Here is a 21668-nt window from a genome sequence, read left to right as displayed (position 1 = left end):
TTACTGCACAATAGGAGTGTCCACAGGGGAATTAAGGTAGAGTAGCTAGTGCGCTGTAAATTTACACCCTAATTTGCTGCACGCTAAATTCCCTGTGTAGATAAGTCCATTATTTGCTACCGTTAACCCTAGAGCTACAGTGAACTAAAAAGTGAGTGAGATTCTAAATATGTTTGGGTGGGGGTGTTGTTTTTTTTCTGGCAGATTTGCAGTGGCTCTGGCATAGCGGATCTGAGAGCAGGAAGTGGTGCGATTGATACAGGCCGAACAGCTCTTGATAACAAAACATCATTGCTTAACACAATGCCTCCCCACTCTTCTCCACGTTCACGAGATTATAATCCATACAATTACTCGGATAGTATCAGTTCTTTTAACAAATCTGCTTTGAAAGAAGCTATGTTTGATGATGATGCAGAGCAATTTCCTGATGGTAAGTTCTAGATTACATTCCTTGTTGGAAGGAAAATTATAAGATTTGTCTGAATTTGTTCTGAACATTGTTGGTTCTGGACACTTTGTGATCAGTGTGGATACCAGTGAGACATGGTATGCCCGATTTGCAGATCAATAAGGTTTAATGTGCAAGGTTTTCTATAAATATACTAGTTAGATACAAAGCCTAAAATTAACTACAATATATCATACTCACTAAGCCTGGAGAGCTAAGCAGTCACTCAGAAGACTGTATACAGGAACGGCTTTCTTCAGGGGCCCCGCCTCTGGTCCAACCAGCAGCACGTCCCGCGGAGTCAGGTGTTGATGGAGCACCCCCCTTTGTCTGAGTGGTAATTACTTATACCCTTCATAAACAACCTTCACCTAATTATCTTCCTCTCATTATCATATATGCTAATTACCTACATTGGGTTTCCACCCTTAACTACATTCCATTCTCACCATAATAATTGGAGTAATCAAAACAACATCTGGTGATAGGAGGGACGGAGTAAAAGTATGCCCCTTGGCAATAAAACAATGTACCCCAGACATTCAGGGATAACTTCTTGTTCCCATCACCGTTATCTATGTGCAGCTGCAAGCATACAGTATCTGTATTTTGTCTTATGTGCCGTGCTATGCAGAAACTGAGATATCTGTACTGTTATTCAGTCTCTGCCAACTGAAAGATGTCATGCTACAGGGATCAGAATAGCCAAGCAAGCAATTGAATGCTATGCTAAGCCTGTAGGACAGAGGTCAAGCAACTCAAATTGTACTGGGCCTCCAACAAACGTCAATATAGTCATTAAGGTTTTCATGTAATAAATTCAGAGGCTTAGCTAAATTATTAGCTGTATATAAAAGTATCTGAAGGAACAAGACTGCTGATTCACTAAATCATATTTTTCAGATGAGGTTCATTGAACAGCAAATTCTATCTGAGTAATATGAAAAGCAAGCAATGTTACAAAAGCTATCAGACAGAATTCCAAAGTAATGGAATACTACAGTATTAATGTTCTTCTTCATAAATACGAAGTTATAGGAAAAATAAGAGACTGGAATAAGAGAAATGCTAACTGTAGCATATATTGTATATTTGGGCTTAGACTAATAAGTATATTTTAGTGCATGAAGTCTAAAAGGAAAATTTTTTTATAGTTAGGTAGCTGTATTTAATTTTTTCAGTTTGTCCAGAGAAAAAAGATCTTTGTGAATTACATAATGAAAAAGAAACTGGGTAAAAATGTTTCTGGCAATAGATAAAAGATTAACAGCACAGGGGTTTGGTAGTGAAATGTTTTTATTTGAATCAAAAGGCTGGTATTTTGTGTTGATTAAGCTTTTTTTTTTAAGTGCATATTGCTAAAAAGGTGGCTGCACTCAGCCCGTGTAGACATAGATATTCAGCTTGCTGCTATATAGGCTTTTTAAGCTAAATTTTGTTTCTTGTAATGTTTATAACCAAATGTTTTACTTTTGCATTTGTTTCCTTCTCTCATTCTTCCTTGCTCATTTTTCTTCCCTAATTCTGTAGTTTCTGATAACATTTTCTAGAGATGGTGCCAGTTATAGCTCCATTGTGAACTTTATAGGCCCAAGTATCAATTGGTCCGAATTGCGGCAGCATCATTGATAACCAGCTGAGGATTTGGCCCCCCATGTTCTTGAAACAGAAATATGATGACCATTAAAATAACTTCCTACTGAGAGTTTGGTTTGAAGTGTGTCCTTATGTAGCAGCATCCCCAGGATTATGCAGCATTGCTTTGTCTATCCAACCCTCTCTCTTTCATCCAGATCAATCAGTATAGTGTCCCTTGTGTTATTTATTTACATTGATATTATATTTGATTCATTTTACATTACCCCATCATTTTCAGTATGCCAAATTTTTGTATTGAAGTTGGTTGGGTTGGGAATGGTGGTTTAACACTGGATAGGGAACAGTTGTGGCTTTTGGTATTCTGTTACAGGTTAGAATATGCACAGCTAAATGGGAGACGGGCAATAGCAGTGGATTGTGGACCAGTGCAGAGATTCCTCTTTAAGTACCTGTGCTTGTAGTATCTGTGCAGGTGCAAGTTTACTAGTGGCTGGCACACAGTCTTTACTGTCCCACCAAGTAGACTTTGAGACAATTAAGTTAAATTATTTGAACTACTCTTTCTTTTTTATAAGTACCTCATGTTCATTAAAATAAAGTGTGATTTTAATGGTGTTAACTTATAAGCATACTGCTATCCATGCTCAGAAACAAATTCAAGTGTATATATGATATGTTACTTTGTAAATTTGTTCATGATGAAATGATTTCATATTAAACTGAGTACACAGATTTATAATGAAGTCTTAACTTTTCACTTTTCTTTAACATAGAGCATACACCACCAAAAGACCCCTTGACACTCCTTATTGTACAGGCTGTACCCCTTACTGAAAATTTCAGGGAAACCTTTTATAATATGATGGCAATCCCAAAAAACTGGAAGTGGGGAGTGCGGTTGTTGCTTATTGTTTTAGTAGATAGTGGATATTTTGAAATGAGAATTCGTCTATAGTCTAATCTTTATTATGTCAGTAAGAGTACTTCTTATTAGAGACTGGTGAGAAGGCATTTCTTGCTTCTGTCTCAACTGTCGTTCTGTTATTAGGCAATGATCTGACATCAAAACTACCTGAAAAGAAATCAGTATCTTCTCTGGCATTGTTTGTATTCAGAATGAGATTTATGCGAGTCTCCATTTGGAAAATTAACAACTTATATTCAGCATTATTTTCTCAAAACTTTACCATTTATATAGCTAGTTGTCAGCATTAGCAGTCATTGTCGGTTAGTCTTGAATTATGTTTTATGTAAGATAAAAAGATAAGATATGTATTGTATCTAACCTAAGTACAGTTCTACTCATTGACATGGCTTTTTACTAAATGATGTTCAGGAGTGGGTAAATGGCCAGTGTTAGTGTTTTACTATTTATGTAGGAAGTTTTAACATCTTTACAATCGTTGACATGAAAACATGAGAAATAAAATGTTAATCATTACACCTCTTAGCTTTTCATTTTGTTTAAAGTAACATGCAGTAATATAATAATCAAATCTCTCTATTTAGCAGGGTGTTACCATATCACAGAGTTGGCCTCTTTCACCACCCAGGACATAGGGTTTCTGGTGATTACATTAAATTGAATGAAACTACTGACTCTATTTATTAATTGGACAGGAATGCTGGATTTTTTTAACATCATATAAGGATAGCCATACTGGGTCAGATCAGTGGTCCATCTAGCCCAGTATCCTGTCTTCTGAAAGTGGCCAATGCCAGATGTTTCAGAGGGAATAAACAGAATAGGGCAATCAAGTAATTCATCCCCTGTTGTCCACTCCCAGTATCTGGCAGTCAGAGGCCTAAGGACACCCAAAGCATGCGATTGCATCCCTGACTATCTTGGCTAATAGCCATTGATGAACCTATCCTCCATGATCTTATCTAATTCTTTTTTAACCCAGTTATACTTTTGGTCTTCACAAAATCCGGTGGCAACGAGTTCCTCAGGTTGACTGTGCATTGTGTGAAGAAGTACTTCCTTTTGTTTGATTTAAACTTGCTGCCTATTAATTTCATTGAGTGACCCCTGGTTCTTGTGGGTTCTTGTATTAAGTGAAGAGATAAATAACACTTCCTTATTCACTTTCTCCACTTTCTTATAGACTTCTATCATATCCCCCCTTAGTTGTGTCTTTTCCAAGATGAATAGTCCCAGTTCTTTTAAACTCTCTTCATATGGAAGTTTACCCTTAATCTTTTTTGTTGCCCTTCTCTGTGCCTTTCCAGTTTCTAATATATTTTTTTGAGATGGGGAGACTAGAACTGCATGCAGTGTTCCAGGTGTGGGTATGCCATGGATTTATATAGTGGTATTATGATATTTTCTGTCTTATTATCTGTCATTTTCCTAATGGTTCCTAACATTCTGTTAGCTTTTTTTAACTGCTGCTGCACATTGAGCAGATGATTTTCAGAGGACTATCCACAATGACTCCCAAGATCGTTTTCTTGAGTGGTAACTGCTAATTTAGATACCATCATTCTGTATGTATAGTTGGGATTATGTTTTCCAGTGTGCATTCATTTGCATTTATCCAAATTGAATTTCAATTGACATTTTGTTGTCCAGTCATCTCACTTTTGTGAGCTCTTTTTGTAACTCTTCACAGTCTGTTTTAGACTTAACTATCTTGAGTAATTATGTTTGTCTGCAAACTTTGCCACCTCCGTGTTTACCCCTTTTTCCAGATCATTTATGAGTATTTTGAACAGCACTGGTCCCAGTACATGTCCCTGGTGGACACCCATATTAACCTCTCTCCTTTCTGAAAATTGACCATTTGTTCCTACCTTTTGTTTCCTATCTTTTAACCAGTTACTGATCCATGAGAGGACCTTCCCTCTTATCCCATGATTGCTTACTTTGTTTAAGAGCTTTTAGTGAGGGACCTTGTCAAAGGCTTTCTGAAAGTCCAAGTACACTACATCTACTAGATCATTTTTGTCCATATGTTTGTTTCTCAAAGAATTATAATAGATCGGTGAGGTATGATTTCCCTATACAGAAGCCATGTTGACTCTTGCCCAACAAATCGTGTTCATCTACATGTCTAATAATTCTGTTCTGTTCTTTAGTATAATTTCAGTTAGTTTGTCTGAAGTTAGGCTTACCCCACCCTGTAATTGCTATGATCACTTCTGTAGCCTTTTTTAAAAATTGGTGTCGCATTAGCTATGAATTCATACTATGCATTTAATTTAGTTGTTTGGTACCCAAAGCAGTATCATACATTTAGTCCTTCAAAAATTGCTAAATTTCTTAGTATAAACTTATGCAATAACCTTTGAATGCTTGAAGTCCGCGACATTGAGAATATCATACTGATGAAATTTATAATGTGGAATTAATCTAACCGTCATAGAGAGTACATGGCTCATTTCCCTAATATAATGTCAATATGTGTTCCCAATAATAAAGTTTATCATGGCAACTTATCTTCAGAATGTGTGGTAGGACTTAATGTGGCTTTGATAATAAAAATAAGCATATTCAGTAAAAGCGTTCTCTGTTCCAGTCATCTGTACTAATTAATGACTATCATAGGGTTGAGGCAAAATACAGTGTCAGTGTATCCTTTAGGTGAACATTAATGATCCATTTAGAGAATTTGCAAAGCTTACATTATTATTCATGTAAACTCTAACATACTCATTTGTGGAGGCAGGGGAAAGAGTTACTACTTGAATAAACATTTTTGGTTCCATGTTTCCACGTCCTTGGCTATTCATCCAAAACAGAGAACAAATAGAACAGTGGAGTTCTATTCTGTGTACTACAGAAAAAGTTTTGATCTAAAATATTCAGTAGATGGGTAAACATTGTACTGAGAGAGTGAAAATTTACACAGCTCTAATTAATTCACTTTTTACTAGTTAATTGACTTATTGTTACCAAGTAGTAATAATGGAATAATAAACTCAAGGACTGATTAATGTGTAATTTCTCCATATGAGAGGTCATAAAAAAATTTGTTGCAGAAATATTTCACTTGTAGCTTAGTGTCATCATAAAATAGTCCTAGAGAAAGATATAAGTCAGTCTGCTTAATTGTCATGTTTTGTAGATATGAGAAAATTTGCCTCCTTCCATTATATGCCCGGTAAAATAGAAGTTGCTTTGAGAGAGAGAATTTTTGTTTATCTCTCTCACCTTTTTTCCTTCAAGAGATACTGTGAGGTTCTTAATCTTCTACCTGGACAGTCACGAGACACAGGCCAGGAGCATTTCTTTTTCAAAGGCCAGAAATGTCTTACTATTTCATAATGACAACAACTTGATATTTGAATTCACATTGGAGACAAGGGATTTTTAGTTTTGTTGAAGTTTTGCAGGCATGTTGGGTGAACTGCCCAACCTGTATAAGTAACAGTCTAGTTACTCATGTCTTGTTCATCACCATGGTATCCCTCCCTCCCCTACATTTTTTTGAATTGTCCTACGTAGAGAGCTTGTCCTAGGGACAGCCAGCCTGAGCAGCGGCAGTCCTGTGGAATTCCCACAGTCTAGTCAGCTTCATTCTGCTGCTGCATCTGTGTCAAAGGCCAAGCATTTTATGCAGGAGCAGCACCCCTGGTTTACTGAACTCTAAGCAGTGAGTAAGTTAAGTACTTAAAGAGGCTAAACACGGAATTTTTAATGTGGGCATGAGAGAGGGGGTATACCATGTATATATCAGGTTTAAAAGGATACTGTTAACATACCAGTTCAGTGATTGAAAAATTCAAGCTGCAATCAGTTCATTTGCAAGTTGTTTTTTTGCCATCATGCCAGACATGGTTGTTCAGGAATGCTGATCACACTGAAAATACAGTATTCATCTTTATTTTGAGGGTAAAAATGTCTTTGCAATAGAGTTGAGGAAAATAAAGAACAGTTTTTAGGCCTGTCAGCCTAGAAACTATCTCTGCATTAGGAGCTGCTTTTTATCACTTCTGCAGTTTCAGAAATATGTCCATTTATTCCTTTTTATAGAGCCTCCCATGGACCATTCTGATCTGGTTGCAGAGTTACTGAAGGAATTGTCAAACCATAATGAGAGAGTTGAAGAAAGAAAGGCGGCTTTGCATGAGCTTATGAAATTGACTCAGGAAGAGTCCTTTGGTGTTTGGGACGAGCACTTCAAAACGATACTACTTCTATTACTAGAAACTCTTGGGGACAAAGAGGTAAGTTTGAACTAACCCAGAATTGGCAGTGCACAGAAATTGCTTTTGACATTAGGGCCCATTCTTCAATAATTCTTCACATGGATGAAATTCATATTGGTTTTAAATGGTATCTCTAGGAGGGGATAGAAAAGTGCTTAGTAGGAATAAAAAACTTTTTAATGACAATCTGCAAATGGGACTAAGAAAATGGGGCATTGAGATTATTCTAAACTTAATGGCAAACAGTAAAAAGAGGCAGTCGTCATATTTACCATTTTTTTGGTCTTTCGGGTTCCCCCAGTATCCAGTCTTCTTGACCCCAATGTCCATTAGGCACACACAGTCCAGCATCTGGTAATGGACTGGGTAGGGGTCAGATACATGGCTTTTTCTCCATACTACATATTTAGGTTGAGAGAGCAATTTTAAAAAAAATAAAATAAAATACAAATTAACTTAAAAATACACTCCCTTTATACCAAAAAGGCATTTATCTGACTCTTCCTCTCTTGCTCCCTATACTGGCTTCATGTTTTGCCTGATTTTTGTGGTGGATGACAGTATAATGCGTATTATGCAGAGGAAGGTACTCTTAGTTTGAACTTTGGGGTGGGAGTCATGGAAGCTTAAAATAAACTGGTTGCTCATCCTTTTTTACCTTACTGATTGGGGCATTGAGCTAATTACTATGAAATTCATAGTATTCTTATTTGTAGATCACCTTCTAAGAGGGGCTTGCAAAGCTTGCCTTAAAAAAAAAAAAAAAAAAGAGTGTATACATCTTTCCCTGCCCCAACCCCATATTCTCCTCTGTTGGAAAGGAGGTTTCCCCCATCTTTCCGAGAGGATACAAAACTTAGCTTTTGTTAGACCCTGGTAGGTTCTAAGGTATAAAACCCTAAAACACATACAACATTATGTATAGGAAATAAATTTTAAATAATTTTAGCGGTTTCTAAAATTCAGTAGTTTATAAATGTCATGTCCCTTTCAGTTCTGTATAATTAGACTTACTCTAATTAGTATAATATATTAGACTTGTAACTAGACATCTTCTCAATTAGAGGGACTAAAAAATTGCAGTAACAGTTTTGAAAACTAAAATATTTCTAAACCATTTTTGTAAAGTAAGTGGTTTAGATAAAATATGGTTGTGTAAAGGTTTTATTGTCACTCACTTAGAATGATTTGCATATGTTGCTTGTGACTTTGCAGCTACATGTTGCATCAGCATCCATTGCTTAGTAAAAGTTTCCTAACACACCATGTAAGCCTTGTCTACATTGATGGCGGCACTCGGCGCCACCAAATCAATTCTGCGGGATCGATTGAACAGCAGTAAAGACCCGCTCAATCGATCCCAAAGTCGACGCCGATAATCCACCCCCACCAAAAAGAGTAATGCTGCGTCGATGGGAGGGCATTTCCCATCAGTGCAGCGTACTAGGGACACCAGGGTAAGTGGAAGTTAGGAAGTTGACGGGAGATACGCAAGCTAACTTTCACCGGCAGTGTAGACATAGCCTTAGTTATATGTATAGAGAGGGGGTGAGAATATGGGATGGGATGATGTAAAAAAATTTTTTTTTTTGGTATTTCCATGTATTTAGAGCTTGAAGGAATAGGCTTATACTGTATGCATTTGTGGGGGGCATATAATAACTTGCATTATATTTCCACCATCAAAAAAGTTTGTGTCCAATTGCTGAGCTAATGTTAAAAGCACATTGTCTGTTCAAAGAGAAATAACTTGATTATATACAATATTTAACATTTAGCATGCAATCAGAGCTTTGGCACTGAAAGTTTTAAGAGAAATTCTAAGGAACCAACCAGCAAGATTTAAAAATTATGCAGAGCTCACGATTATGAAGACTCTAGAAGCTCATAAAGATCCACATAAGGAGGTTAGTAAGCCGTTCTTTGTGTTTTGTGTATTTGAGGATGACAAGAAATGTCAAAGCACAAATCAAATGTAATGTTCAAAAAGTATGCTTGACAAATGAGTCAAATGCCAATGAGGAAGTAATTGGTTTAATAGTCAAGGATTCAGCAAATATTGGTTAATAGAGACATGCTAGAGAAGGAAGAATTGCTGTTTTATGCACAACTTCAACTCTAATAAAAGTGGATTCCTACTTTGCTATTATACCCAAATGAGACATGGGTGCACCTAACTAAGTATGAGTGTCAGATGGCTCACTTAAAGTACTACTAGAACATTGATTCTCGAACTGGGGGTTGCGACCTCTGGAAGAGGGGACAAGCGGTGATATACAGATACTGCTCACACACCGCAAGGTTCCTCCGCACCTCCCTAGAGGACTGGGTAGGGGCGGGAGAGTGAAAACCAATGCCAGGGCTCCCTGCATCCAGGCCACTTTCCCCACCTGCACTGTACTGTCAGGTGAGCATCAGGAGTTGCTGCTCTCTGCCCTCCCCTTATGCAGCCCAAGTGGGGAAAGTAACCTGGATGCAGAGAGCCCTGACGTTGCTCCTTGATCCCCCCCTCAGAGACCCCTAGGGGTGCATGAAGGAGCAGCTTTGGAGGTGGGAGCAAGCAGCAATACCAGCTGCTCTGTGCATGCAGGTCTGTTTCCCCAGATGGGCGCAGGAGGATTTTACTGAGGTTAGGAGTGAAGAGGGCATAGTACAGGAATTAGAGGCGAGAGGCAGAGTGGGAAGCCTGTAAGGGTTAGGGGCGAAGGGGGAGTGGGGAGCCCACGGGGGCCAGGGGCAGGTGCCCATGGGGACAAAGGGGTCGCACTCAGAGGCTTGCTCTGTGAAAGGGGTCACCAATACAAAAAGTTTGAGAACCACTGTACCAGAAGGATAAAGAGGCAGCTTCCCTATGAAATTATGGGTCCTGGAAGAAATGTGCATGAGGAAACATTTTTATATTGAATCATCACCGTCATGCTTTTGCTTTTCTAAGTATTTCTCAGACAAACAGAAGCATAAAATGTATGCTACATCTAGTTTAACAGAGGGAAATGTGAGAAGAGATTTTTTGTAAATAAAAGGAAAGGAGCAAATATCATGGTTCTCATCATCACTTCTTCAAGCCAACTAAATTAATCTGACTGAAAATTGTATCCCATTGCTATGCCACCTAGAGAGTTAGAAGCTCTTTAAAAGTAAAGGTAAGGTATCAATGGAAAACCCTAAGAGAACCTATTTGTATGGCATGGTGTTGCTGCAAACAACATATCTGATGGTTGGAGATAGAGGAATTAGGAGGTTCTCTGTCAATTGATGAATTCTAAAATGTTTTGTAGCAACATGGTTAATACGGAGCCTGGTAATCTATTGATAATCCATTTTAATAGTATACAGAAATGCTTTCAATTATGCATAAAGATACCAACATTTTAGATGTATCCTGACATATTGTTTGCTGTAATATATGTGCTGTCAGTATTGCGACTTCATGGTTTTAAACAGGCTGCTCAGTCCCTGGAGGTCATGCTGCTTTAAACATGTCCCTTCAGACAGAAGAATCCTGCCCTGCCGCTGGAGTCAGTGCTGTATAGGACCTCAGCTTTTTCCTCTACCTACTATCTTTGGCCAATTAGTGGCTGGGTAGAATGCTGGGGGAGGCAAGAAATTTCACACCTGGCCTTGAGCAGCAGCTCCACTGGGCATGTGTTGGGCAATGAAACTGAACATGACAAGAGGGCACAGCTCTATCCCATCCAGGTTTTTAGCCAGATTATTCCTCTGTAGGATATGCTTGAAAGTTCTTTTCTTATGGAATTGGTGCAGCAATAGAGGGGGAGCAAAGGGAAGACATGGATATGATAGAATAACCAGGTGATGCAGAGTGGGAGTAGAGAACAAAGAAGAAATAGAGGGAAATTAGATGTGGAGGGTCCAAGAAAAAAATCCCAGCTGTAGTGCATACCAGTGGGGACAGGGAACAGGAAACAGTTGAATTGATATATGAAAGAAACATAACTACAATGGCCATTGTAAAATTAAGCAAGTCACATAAATATTATTTTGAGGCTGTTAGGCAAAGAAAGTCAGAAGTAAATGTTCCCCAAATTATTTAAAATTCAACTTTCGCCAGTGTTTTCACCCTAATTTTTTTACTCTGTGTGGAACTAATTGATTGCCTGAGCTCAGGTTTTTGAAAACTGACTGCAGTCTCTCCCACACCCATGCCCTCACATTAGTATCTCATTGTATCCTCTTTTTCCTCCCTCTCTGTTTATTCTATACATCATATTCATTAATACATTCTCTCCATCACTTGTTTTCCATTCCCCTTGCCACACCCTTTCCCTCAGTGTGTTCAAGGAAGAGAGAAATAAAGGGAGAAAGCGGGGCGGAGTTGGGGAGAGAGTGAGAGCTTTGTAGACTCATCTTGCCACCGCCTCTGTGAGTCCCCACACAATTGCCAGAAGTGGCAAGGAAGTGTCTTGTAGCATTCACCCCTCCTGCTTCACTGGAAGTGGACAGTGAAAATGCAAGTCCTGAAATGTGAGTTCAAACCTCTTCCCCCCCCCCCCCACCTTTCCCTCACCCCTCCCCCCCCCCCCCAAGCAGCCAGTGAAGGGGGAAGTTCTAGAGCTTCACATAGCAAACAGCACTCTGTACATCATGAAGCTGGCTGTGTGCAGTGCCAGCCTGCAGGGAGCGTAGTTGCAGAAGCATGCTGTTTAGGTCAAAATCATGTCCAGTACCCCGATTTGTATCTAGATCTTGATCTGCTCCCAAACTATTACTGTTATGTTCCCTTTCTAAATCCTCTATTAGCTGAGAATTCTGGTGCTAATTTTTGCTATTTTTTTCTAATTTTATGCAAATTAAATCTATTTTCAAAAGTAAAAATTTATGTGCTTTTATCTAAAATAATTTTCTTGAATGACTGGAAAATCTCTCTCTGATCAACAATAAGTAGAGTTACAGTAGGGAAATTGTGCGTTAAAAATATTAACAAAAACTTCAACAGTCTGTCAAGGGTGGATGTGGAATAGCAATCACTAAAGAGATTCCAGACTAGACTCAACATCCATTGTCAGCTAGATTTGGGGAATATTGATGTCTGTGTTGCCACAATCCAGAGGTAAGGCCTTATTGCCCACATTTTCAGAAGAGCAGTTTCCATTTAAGATCTGCTGGGTGCCAAGGACTTTCGAAAATCTGTCTCTGAAAAAACGCATATCATTTTATAGTATTGTAGACATGCAGATAGTTAATTAAATTGTAAATAAAGCTAAATAAAAATATAAATATATTGATTTTACTGCAAGTTTCAAGAGAAGAGCTGTCAGAACTTAAACTGCACAAGTATTTTTTTAAAACTCTTCTCTCCATTGTTTTATTTAACATTTCTTTAGGTGGTGAGATCTGCTGAAGAAGCTGCTTCAATGCTGGCTACTTCCATTAGCCCAGATCAGTGCATCAAAGTACTTTGTCCCATTATCCAAACTGCAGATTACCCCATTAATCTGGCTGCAATCAAAATGCAGACAAAGGTGATAGAGAGAGTGTCTAAAGAAAGCCTTGCTCAGCTTTTACCAGAGATTGTGCCAGGTCTAATACAGGTAAGAAACCATAGCAGATGCAAAGAATTAAAATGCAATGTTTAAATCTCTTTATCATATGACTCAACTCTCATGGAAAACTTTGATTTGGGTAGAAGATGGTTGCATTTTTGGCCTCTGTGATGGAGTATATAAAGCCCACACAAGCCCAAGAATGGTTAAAGGGAGCTTGAGAATGCTATCTGGAACATCTGGGGAGGGCATGGTCAAGTTGAGAGAGGAACTCAGAGTTCACAGCAGTCTCCTGGGAAGAGAAGATAAGAAAGTCTCCTGGATAAGAAAAGCGAGGGGAAAGAAAGTTATAGCTGCAGGAGCCAGGATTAGCTGTGTAGTGGGCCCTGTGAAGGAGCAGGACTTGTAGAAAGTTGCCCTATGACTCGGTATCCTGAGAAAAGAACAGAGAAGCGGAGAGGCTGAAACTTCAAACCCAGCAGAGGTGAGACAGGTCCAGTGGTATTTATAGTGTAGACTCTATTTTTGTTGGAAAGGTGGACCAAAGGGAGGCCGCAGAAGGGGCAGAAGAATTTGTTTCAATGCTGTCGAGGGACATTATTGCCGTGTCAAGGGTAGTACTGTAGAGGAGTCTGGCCAGAAGCCCAGGTTCTAAACACAGGAGACACTCAGAAAAAATCACAGTGGGGTGTTTTGGGACAGGTCCAAAATATCTTTTTGTTGGGAGTGACATATTCTGTCAGTCAGCTAAAATTAATGGTAACTGTCTAAGACTTTCAGGAGATGCATTAAATTTTACTGTGTTCCTAAAAAATAAAATTATTAAATTTCAGTTTTAGGGGCTATTAATAGATTACTTTTAAGCAGTGATTCTCAATCTGTGTTTCAAAAGTTCAAAAGTAAAGTTCTCCTTTGATCTCTTACAATATTTAATTTTAAGAACTAATGGGGATGTGATTTGGTTTTTGGAAAGAGAGTCCATGAGTTGACTTTTCTCTTGTGAAGTTGTCCAAAGATGAAAATATTGGAGAATCCGTTTTGGGGCAATTGAGGTCTGGTTTTGTATTGATGTACTGAATGATCTAGCAGTTAAGTTACTGAATTTAGTTATTTGCAGTTTTTAATTGTGCTGTTGATTAGAAATGGCTCTCGTTTACTTCACGACACCACAATGTACGGAAGCCCTAAGATCTTAGGAACACTAAAAAAACATTTATCCAGGTGCAGCACATTTTCAGCCTTTAGAATAGATTAGATAACTTGAAACCATTTTATTGATACTTTATTTTCAGGAAGATTTCACATCTTAGTCTAGTGGCTGTTGATGATATAAATTGAAATTAACGTTTGAGAAGTCCTGGTTCATGTTAAAGAAATAATATTATGCAGTCATGTTTATGTTCCACATGTTGATCTCTTGCTAAATCATTAAGAATCTTGATCTAGTGAGGTTATTAGATGCTCAGCATGTAGGATCTTGTCCTACATTTGGGTGACTTAAATTGGCTCTATAATTCAGTTTAAATGCTTTGCATATTTAGATGTCACTTAATATTTTTCTCTGTTCCTTTAAAATACTTTTTATGTTCTTTTGTATAAAATCTCCTATTTTAAAAATTAAAAAGAAAAGAGAAGACAGGGCTACAAAGCATATGTCTACACTCCAATAAAACACCTGTGGCTGGCCAGGGCTTGCGCTGTGGGTCAATAAAATTGCAGGAGATGTTTGAGCTCGGGCTGGAGCCGGTGCTCTGAGATCCCGTGAACAGGAGGGTCCTAGAGCCCAGGCTCCAGCCTGAGCCTGAACATTTATACTGCAATTTTCTAGCCCCACAGCCCAAGTCAGCTGACATGGGTCAGCCATGGGTATTTTATTGCAGTGTAGACATGCCCAAATTATCTCATAGCTGAACAGAAGTTTGGATAGGGCAGACTGAAGTATAGCTTAAATGGTTTTAAATCTTGCTTTATATTAACCAGTGTACTAAAATGGAAAATTTTGTACTGGTTCAGCTGTAATTCTTTCCATTATTACTTTTATGGCACAAGATACTTTTATAGTGCTGCCATAACTCTTATTATAGGAAGTGCCGGTAACGTTGCCTACAGTTCAGTCTTTCCCTTTGGTTTGTCCACAGCCTTGAAGGTCTTCCACCAAGCACTTTATGGTAGTTGACTCATTCCTCAGACATCAAGGAAAAATTGTATGGCCAGTACCAGTTCTCCTCTGAGAGTAGTCACCGAGGAAAGGCCCTGTTGTGTGTGGTGCTTAGGAGCCAATTATCCAAGTATAGATAGACAGTTCTTCCTAAGTCTATTAAAGCTGATGGCCTCTTTGACCAATATCTCACTCTGTGCTTGTCTGAACATGAGCAGATCATTACACACCAAATGTACATGACCTTTGAAGGAGACTGACTGCTTCTTTTAGAGCATAGTTTCTCAACCTGTGGTACGCGAGACACAGGCAGGGGGTACCCTGGGAAAAACAGAGTGAAAGGGAGGCAAGCAGCAACTGCCAACTTCTGGGGAAGCTGGACAGCAGCTGCCCACTTCCCACCTGGTCCCAGCTCCCAGATGGGAGGCGTGTGGCAGCCCCTGGCTTCTGGGGAAGGCAGGTGGCAGCTTCCTGCCTGGTCACAGCTCTCAGCTGGGAGGCAGGTGGCAGTCGCTAGCTTCTGGGGGAGGTAGATGCAGACCTCCGCTTCCAGCTCTCAGGTGGGAGCCCAGTGGCAGCGTCCTGTCTCTCATGAGCTGGCCTTGCAGCTGGGTGGCAGCCACCTGCACCCTGGCTCCAAGCCGAGGGACAGCCTCCAGCATCCCGGCTTGAAGACAGGCAGCAGCCGCCTGCCCACATCCCTGGGTCCCAGGCGGCGCGGAAGCCTTCTCTGTCCCAGCTCAGATTGGGTGTCAGTCACCCACCTCCTGGGCTGGCAGCCAGGCAGCAGCCACCTACAACTTGCCCAGGTGGCAGCCTCCCACCCTGGCTCAAAACCCAGTGCCAGAAAACTTGTCACTTTGACTGCTCTAGCTGAGCAGTGAAATTGACAACTATGACAGCCCCAGATTTCACCAGTTGCCCTCTTTTCCTGTCTCTCTGTCTCTTATCCTTCTGTCTCTCTTTCGCCCCTTCCTCCTCTTAATTCTATGGCATAAAATTTGGCGCGGCGCTTTATATTCCCCAGCATTGGCATGCTGCTCAAAGCCTCCAACCTTTGGCCAACATCACCTCTAGCCCAGGTACATACATGAGTTGTGCACCCCTGGTGTAAAGGTGGTAACCCTGCCCACACTAGATCTGACATCTGTCATATCATGGCCTTATATACTCAGCCCGTCTTCCAACATATGGCTCACATTAGTCTGTAAATATAAAATCCCGTGGAAAATTGAGTGTTTGGGGTACTTATTAAAATTTTCAGATGTCGGGGTACTTGCTACTTAAAAGGTTGAGAAACACTGTTCTAAAGTGCTCAACAGCTTGACTGGTGAGAAAACAAGGACAACACCCACTGGGGGCTAGCCTTTGCTCCCCACATCAGTTGCCATCAGTGCCTCCAATCTGGACTGGTGTGTGCATTGCCTAGAGACCATCAGGTATGTGGCTGCAGACTTCACCTTGGTGTACTGGAACTCAGTGCACTGCAGTGAGTCCTCAAAGCTTTTCAGCTATTTCTGCATCATCATGTAGTACTTATAAACCAGCACGACCACCCTTCAGCAACAAACAGGAAGGAGTGCATTCTCAGTGGAGGCAAGCAAGAAAACTTTAAATATGATGCATGCAGGACCAATCCACTAGTAGCTCTTGCATCTTGCAGGGGAGAACATGAAGACAGACTTTCTCAGTAGGTAGTCTCAGGATCAACTTGAGTGTTCCTTGAAACCAGCACTGACCAGTGCAATATTTTGCAGATGGGGCTACATGGTAACAGTCCTGTGTGTTTGCAAACAGAACAAATGCCAAGCATATTGCACAAATGCATACAGATAAGTACTCTTTCTGATACATTTGTGCTGGACATCTCTAACATCCTATTAATAGCCCCAATAGGTATGTCTACATGGCAATTAAAAACTCACGGTTGGCCTGGGTTGGGGCTTTGGGGCTGCTTAATTGCTGTGTAGCCTTCCGAGCTCAGGCTGTGGCCACCCAGTGAGGTGAGAGGGACCTAGAGCTTGGGCTGCAGCCAGAACCAGAATGTCTACCCCACAATTAAACAGTCCTGCATCCTGATCCCTGCAAGCCTGAGTCAACTGGCACAGGCGGCACAATGTGACCTTGTGAACTCTGGTATCCTGATCCACTGAAGCTAGCCAGAGAAATGCTATACTTGTTGTCTCTGTCTTCAGCCCTCCTGTCTCAACAGCAAAAGAGGATTCTGCAGCCCAACCCAGACACTCCACTTACAGTGTGGAGCATAACTTGCTGACTTATGTGGATCACTTCTCTTGGAGGATGCAGGCCATCCTCTTGCAATCCATGAAAAATTCTACCATAAAATGCTGTACACAACAATGGAAAAGGTTTAGAATCTGGGCCACAGGTAGAGGATTCATTCCATCCTGACCTGGGGTTCCTGCAGTCCTAGAGTACCTTTTACACCTTATGTCTCAGGGCTTAGCCTTCGCCTCCTTTAAGGCTCATATGGTGGCAGTATCTACTTACCCCAGTTATGTGAAGGACAAACATCTTCTCTCATCTTGTAATCGCCAGGTTACTTATGAGCATGGTAAATGTATTTGCCCCCATTAGGCAGCCCCCACCTTCATGGAACCTAAATCTTGTCTTAGCAGAACTGACGCGTTGACCCTCTTGTTTAAGCTTCTCTTGAACACTTATTGAGCAAAATGGCCTTTCTTACGGTAATTACATTTGCTAGGAAGGGGAGTGAACTTAGTGCTTTGATGTCTGCTTACTTTGGTTCACAAGCACAACATCATAATGAGGCACCATCCTAGCTTTGTGCCTAAGGTGGTCTTGGATTGCCATTAGTTTCAATGTATTTCCATCCCTGTGTTCTTCCCTATTCCCACCCTGGGGAAATATTTCTCCATACACTGGATGTAAAGAGAATGCTCTCTTTTTACCAGTAAAAAGATCAAATCCTTTAGAAAATCCAATTTGTTATGTGTAGCATATGGGAAGAGGTGTCAGGAAGGTACCCATTGCTAAACAGACTTTCACATTGGATTAGGAGATGTATGGAACACTGCTCCATTTTAGCTGGAGAATCAGTACCCTGTGGTTTTAAGACCCTCTCAATGAGAATCGCTGCAGCTTCCATGGAGTGCCTTAGTAAGGGTCCCATGGGAGAGACATGAAAAGCAGCAACTTTGAGTTTAGTGCACACTTTCAGAAGGCACTTCTCAGCCTCAGAATTGCATTCTCATGCTCAGTTTAAGAGAGCAGCACAACAATCCGTATTTAGTTAAGAACTTCTCACCTACTATCATCCTGGTGGAACATTGCCGATATCCTACAGGTGGAAGTACACAGAGGCCCTTGATGAAGAAAGAGATTATTAACAAGTAACTGTTTTTCTGAAGTCACCTCTGTATATTCATACTATCTACCCCCTTCCTCTCTACTTCAGAGTTCTATATAACATCCAGATTCTTCAGTTAGAGGGAAGGAACAGAGGCTGTTTGGTAGACACATTCATGTAGAGTAGGTCATTGATGTTGCACGGATGCAAGATCTCTCATATACTCCAAGTGGACATGGATTTTCAAGGCAGTACCACAGCTCTACGCTTGGGGAATCATATCCCACAAGTGTAAACACACTGAGGTGACTCTCAAAGAACAGTTACTGTTAAATAACCTTTGTTTACATGGGTAAGTTTAATTTTAGCATTTCCTGACTTTGGAGTGCTTCACTTAGCAATCTTAACATTCATTTAGTGTGATTTTTTTGGATGTCTTTCTTTTTATAGATATCTCTCTTGGGATTTTAGTCATATGCTAGCTATTAATGTTAATTTTCTTGTTTTCTAGGGTTATGATAATTCGGAGAGCAGTGTTCGTAAGGCTTGTGTTTTTTGCCTTGTAGCCATTCATGCAGTAATTGGCGATGAACTAAAACCACATCTGAGTCAACTCACTGGCAGTAAAGTAAGTGAAGGATGCCATTTACAGAAATCCTAGTTCCTAATTGCATGTATATGTTTACATTATAGTTGTGAGCAACTGTTAAAACTAAGAAAAGGATATATCTGAAGGAAGAATAACCAGGGTTGCTGAAGCTACTAGCAAACAGTGGATCAAGGTGACTTTGATATGTGAGACTCAAAAATATGCAAACCATAAATCTAGTCCTTATGTAAGTGAAGTTCTCATTGATTTATAAGGAATGCTGAATTAGACTGCATGTTCAAAAGCACAATTCTTTGTGCCTCAACATTTTAAAAAATTTGCCTTGAAAAATTAGATTTAGGAACCTTTGCATAAATGTCCTTAAAATGGTTGAGTACACCTTCAAAATCAGTGTATTGACTTAGTGTTGTTTATATATAAGATGGTAAGCAAATCCACAGTGAATATAATCAGTGTACTGATTTTCTTCTCCATTGCTCCATCTGGTGTTGCCTTTTGAAAAGTTCATTGTTTGGTGGGTGATAAATAGGCATTAGAAGTAAATCGGCCAGTTATGCTGCTATCTGTTCCCCTCTTCAATTAATTCGCATGCCACAACCTTTTTAGTACATTTTATTTTTTTATTTGAAAAACACAAAATCATCTTTTTGGATGGCTGCCCATTTGCAGGAAATTTTAAATTACATAGAGACAATTGAACATTAATTATATATGATCTTGTCCTTGGAAATCACATGAGATGACTCACTTTTATGCATTACGGTGAGTGATAAGATATAAAAATTCTATTTATGCAAAGAGGATATAGTCTTCTTTTTTTACACAGTTTTACATAGGGTGACCCAAACAAAGGATTTTTTAGGGAGTAGAAAACCCCACTGACCTTGAGCTTTAATGGCTCCCAGAACCCTACCAAGGACTAGAATCAAAATAGGTTTTCTCCAATAAAAGATACCAAGTACTTCATAGTGGCTCTAAAACTGAGGAATAAACAACATTAACCCTAGCTCAACTACTTCAGCTCTCCCTTTTTTGTGTGTGTTTAATACAACTTGAGCAATAACTCCTTGTTAAGAATGTTGGTCTGTTTTGAGGTTTTTACTTGCAGGTATTTAAAAAGATACTTTTTGAAGTATCTTTATTTTAAATCCACCACTTAAAGAATTTTTTTTTTTTTTACTTTCACTGAGGCGAAAACAGTTCAGTACTAAACCTAGATGAATATTTTCTGGTCACTAGACCTCCCTTATGACTTTTAGCTTAATGGTTAGGGTACTCTCCTGAGATGTGGGAAACCAGATTCAGTTCCCTCTGCCTGATGAGAATCAGGGACTTGTCCTCCGGTCTCTCACATTCTAGGTTGGTTGCCCTAAGCATCATACACAAGTCACTCTCACTCTTTCCCTGGCAAAATGACCGTCTATTGTCATCATAAATGATCATGAATTGCTACTTATGAATGACAATGGGTAATCATTGGGCCAGGGAAAAAGTGTGAGAATAACTCTGTAGCCAGGTTGTTAGGGTATCCACCTTGGATGTGGTAGACCCAAGTTCAATAACAGGCAGAGGAGGGAGTTGAACCTGGGTCTCCCATATTTCAGGAAAGTACCCTAATCACTGGGCTAAAGATTATAAGGGGGGAGTTATTCTCCCTTCCCCCTGGCATTTTGTGACTCTAGTCCCTTATTTTTGTAAAAATGCCCAAAATTGAAATGAAAAATATTGGATTGAACCAAAACATTTTGTTTCAGCCTTACTCAAAATTTTTCAGACTTTTTGATTCGCCAAAAAATTTAATTTTTGATTTTGACCTGGAACAAAACTTTTTTCAGTGTTTCAGAATTACCAGTGAACTAAAAAATCTAATATTCACTCAGCTTTATTCAGAGCTTTCTTCACTATATTCTTACTCATGCTGATAAACTATTTTAAAATTTTTATTATTAAACTTTCTTTCTGAAAAATGCTAAACAAATACATTTTTGAATTAAATCTGCAGATGAAATTATTGAATCTTTACATCAAACGTGCACAAACAGGCTCTGGAGCAGGTGACACAGCAGCAGATGTTTCAGGACAAAGCTAATGAAACTGACTACAATGAACCAGGTCTCCTGAAGAAAGGACAGGCACTCATCAGTGAAAGGAAAATTCTCTCATATACCTTTGGAACTCTTTTTTTCCTCCCCAATTTGTTTTTTGTTTTCTTTTTTGTTATTTTTAAAAAACTGATGGCTACCCTCAGCCTGCATGTGACTGTTGCAGTAGAGTTGTTTCAAATCCAAGGAGAAAACAGTATTAATATCAGCTGATGAAAATAAAATAAATTTTAAAAATCTAATCCATCACTTTTCCTGTTCGCACTCCTCTGTGTGTCTTCCCATTAACTTTTGCCAGTGTTATGACTGTATTAAAAATAATTTAAAAAAATACTAATTAAACAGGACTGCTTTAAGCTTTAAAAGTTAAAATCTAAATGATTTTGCTTGTGTTTTTGGCTGCAGAATAACATGCCATTTTTTAATGCTGTTTTGTTTAAATATCATGTCCTTTGCTAGAAAGAAGAAATGATATGAAACAAGGCAGGACTAGTTTGAACTGCAGCTAGACTCTGTCACGGTGTTGGTGGTACATCATCTTATTTGCATCTTACTTGAAATATTCTAGAGTCTGAGAATTATGCCCATAAAAAAACTGGATTGATCCAGTTCTTTAAAATTGATATTGTTCATTGGTTGTATGTTTGTCCCATAAATAAGAATTTAGTGTGAGCAGTAGAGGACTAGTACAGCTAGCACATCCTAATGTGGAAGACAGCCCGTATAGGGTACAGTGTTGCAGAACTGGTGATAGTGTGG

At 39.4% G+C, this 21668-nt stretch overlaps 1 protein-coding gene across 17 annotated transcripts in view; it reads left to right on the top strand.

Annotated features, from left to right (window-relative positions):
* Positions 1-21281, top strand: part of CLASP2 (cytoplasmic linker associated protein 2) — a 270791-nt gene extending 249510 nt beyond the window's left edge. For all 17 annotated transcript variants that reach the window (XM_067560901.1, XM_067560896.1, XM_067560898.1 and 14 more), the window contains 6 exons: positions 205-433; positions 7029-7222; positions 8983-9111; positions 12550-12756; positions 18709-18825; positions 20810-21281. In XM_067560901.1, coding sequence (XP_067417002.1) covers positions 205-433; positions 7029-7222; positions 8983-9111; positions 12550-12756; positions 18709-18825; positions 20810-20896 — 963 coding nt within the window. In that variant the 3' untranslated portion in view covers positions 20897-21281. The remainder of the gene's footprint in view (positions 1-204; positions 434-7028; positions 7223-8982; positions 9112-12549; positions 12757-18708; positions 18826-20809) is intronic.
* The last annotated feature ends 387 nt before the right edge of the window (positions 21282-21668 follow it).

The sequence above is a fragment of the Emydura macquarii genome, unplaced genomic scaffold (assembly GCF_026122565.2).
Source record: "Emydura macquarii macquarii isolate MOO-44397 ecotype Brisbane River unplaced genomic scaffold, CSIRO-AGI_Emac_v2 contig_2321, whole genome shotgun sequence".
In the NCBI taxonomy this organism is placed as follows: Eukaryota; Metazoa; Chordata; order Testudines; family Chelidae; genus Emydura; species Emydura macquarii.
Note: the sequence above shows the minus strand (reverse complement) of the source record. Positions and strands in the feature narration are given on the sequence as shown.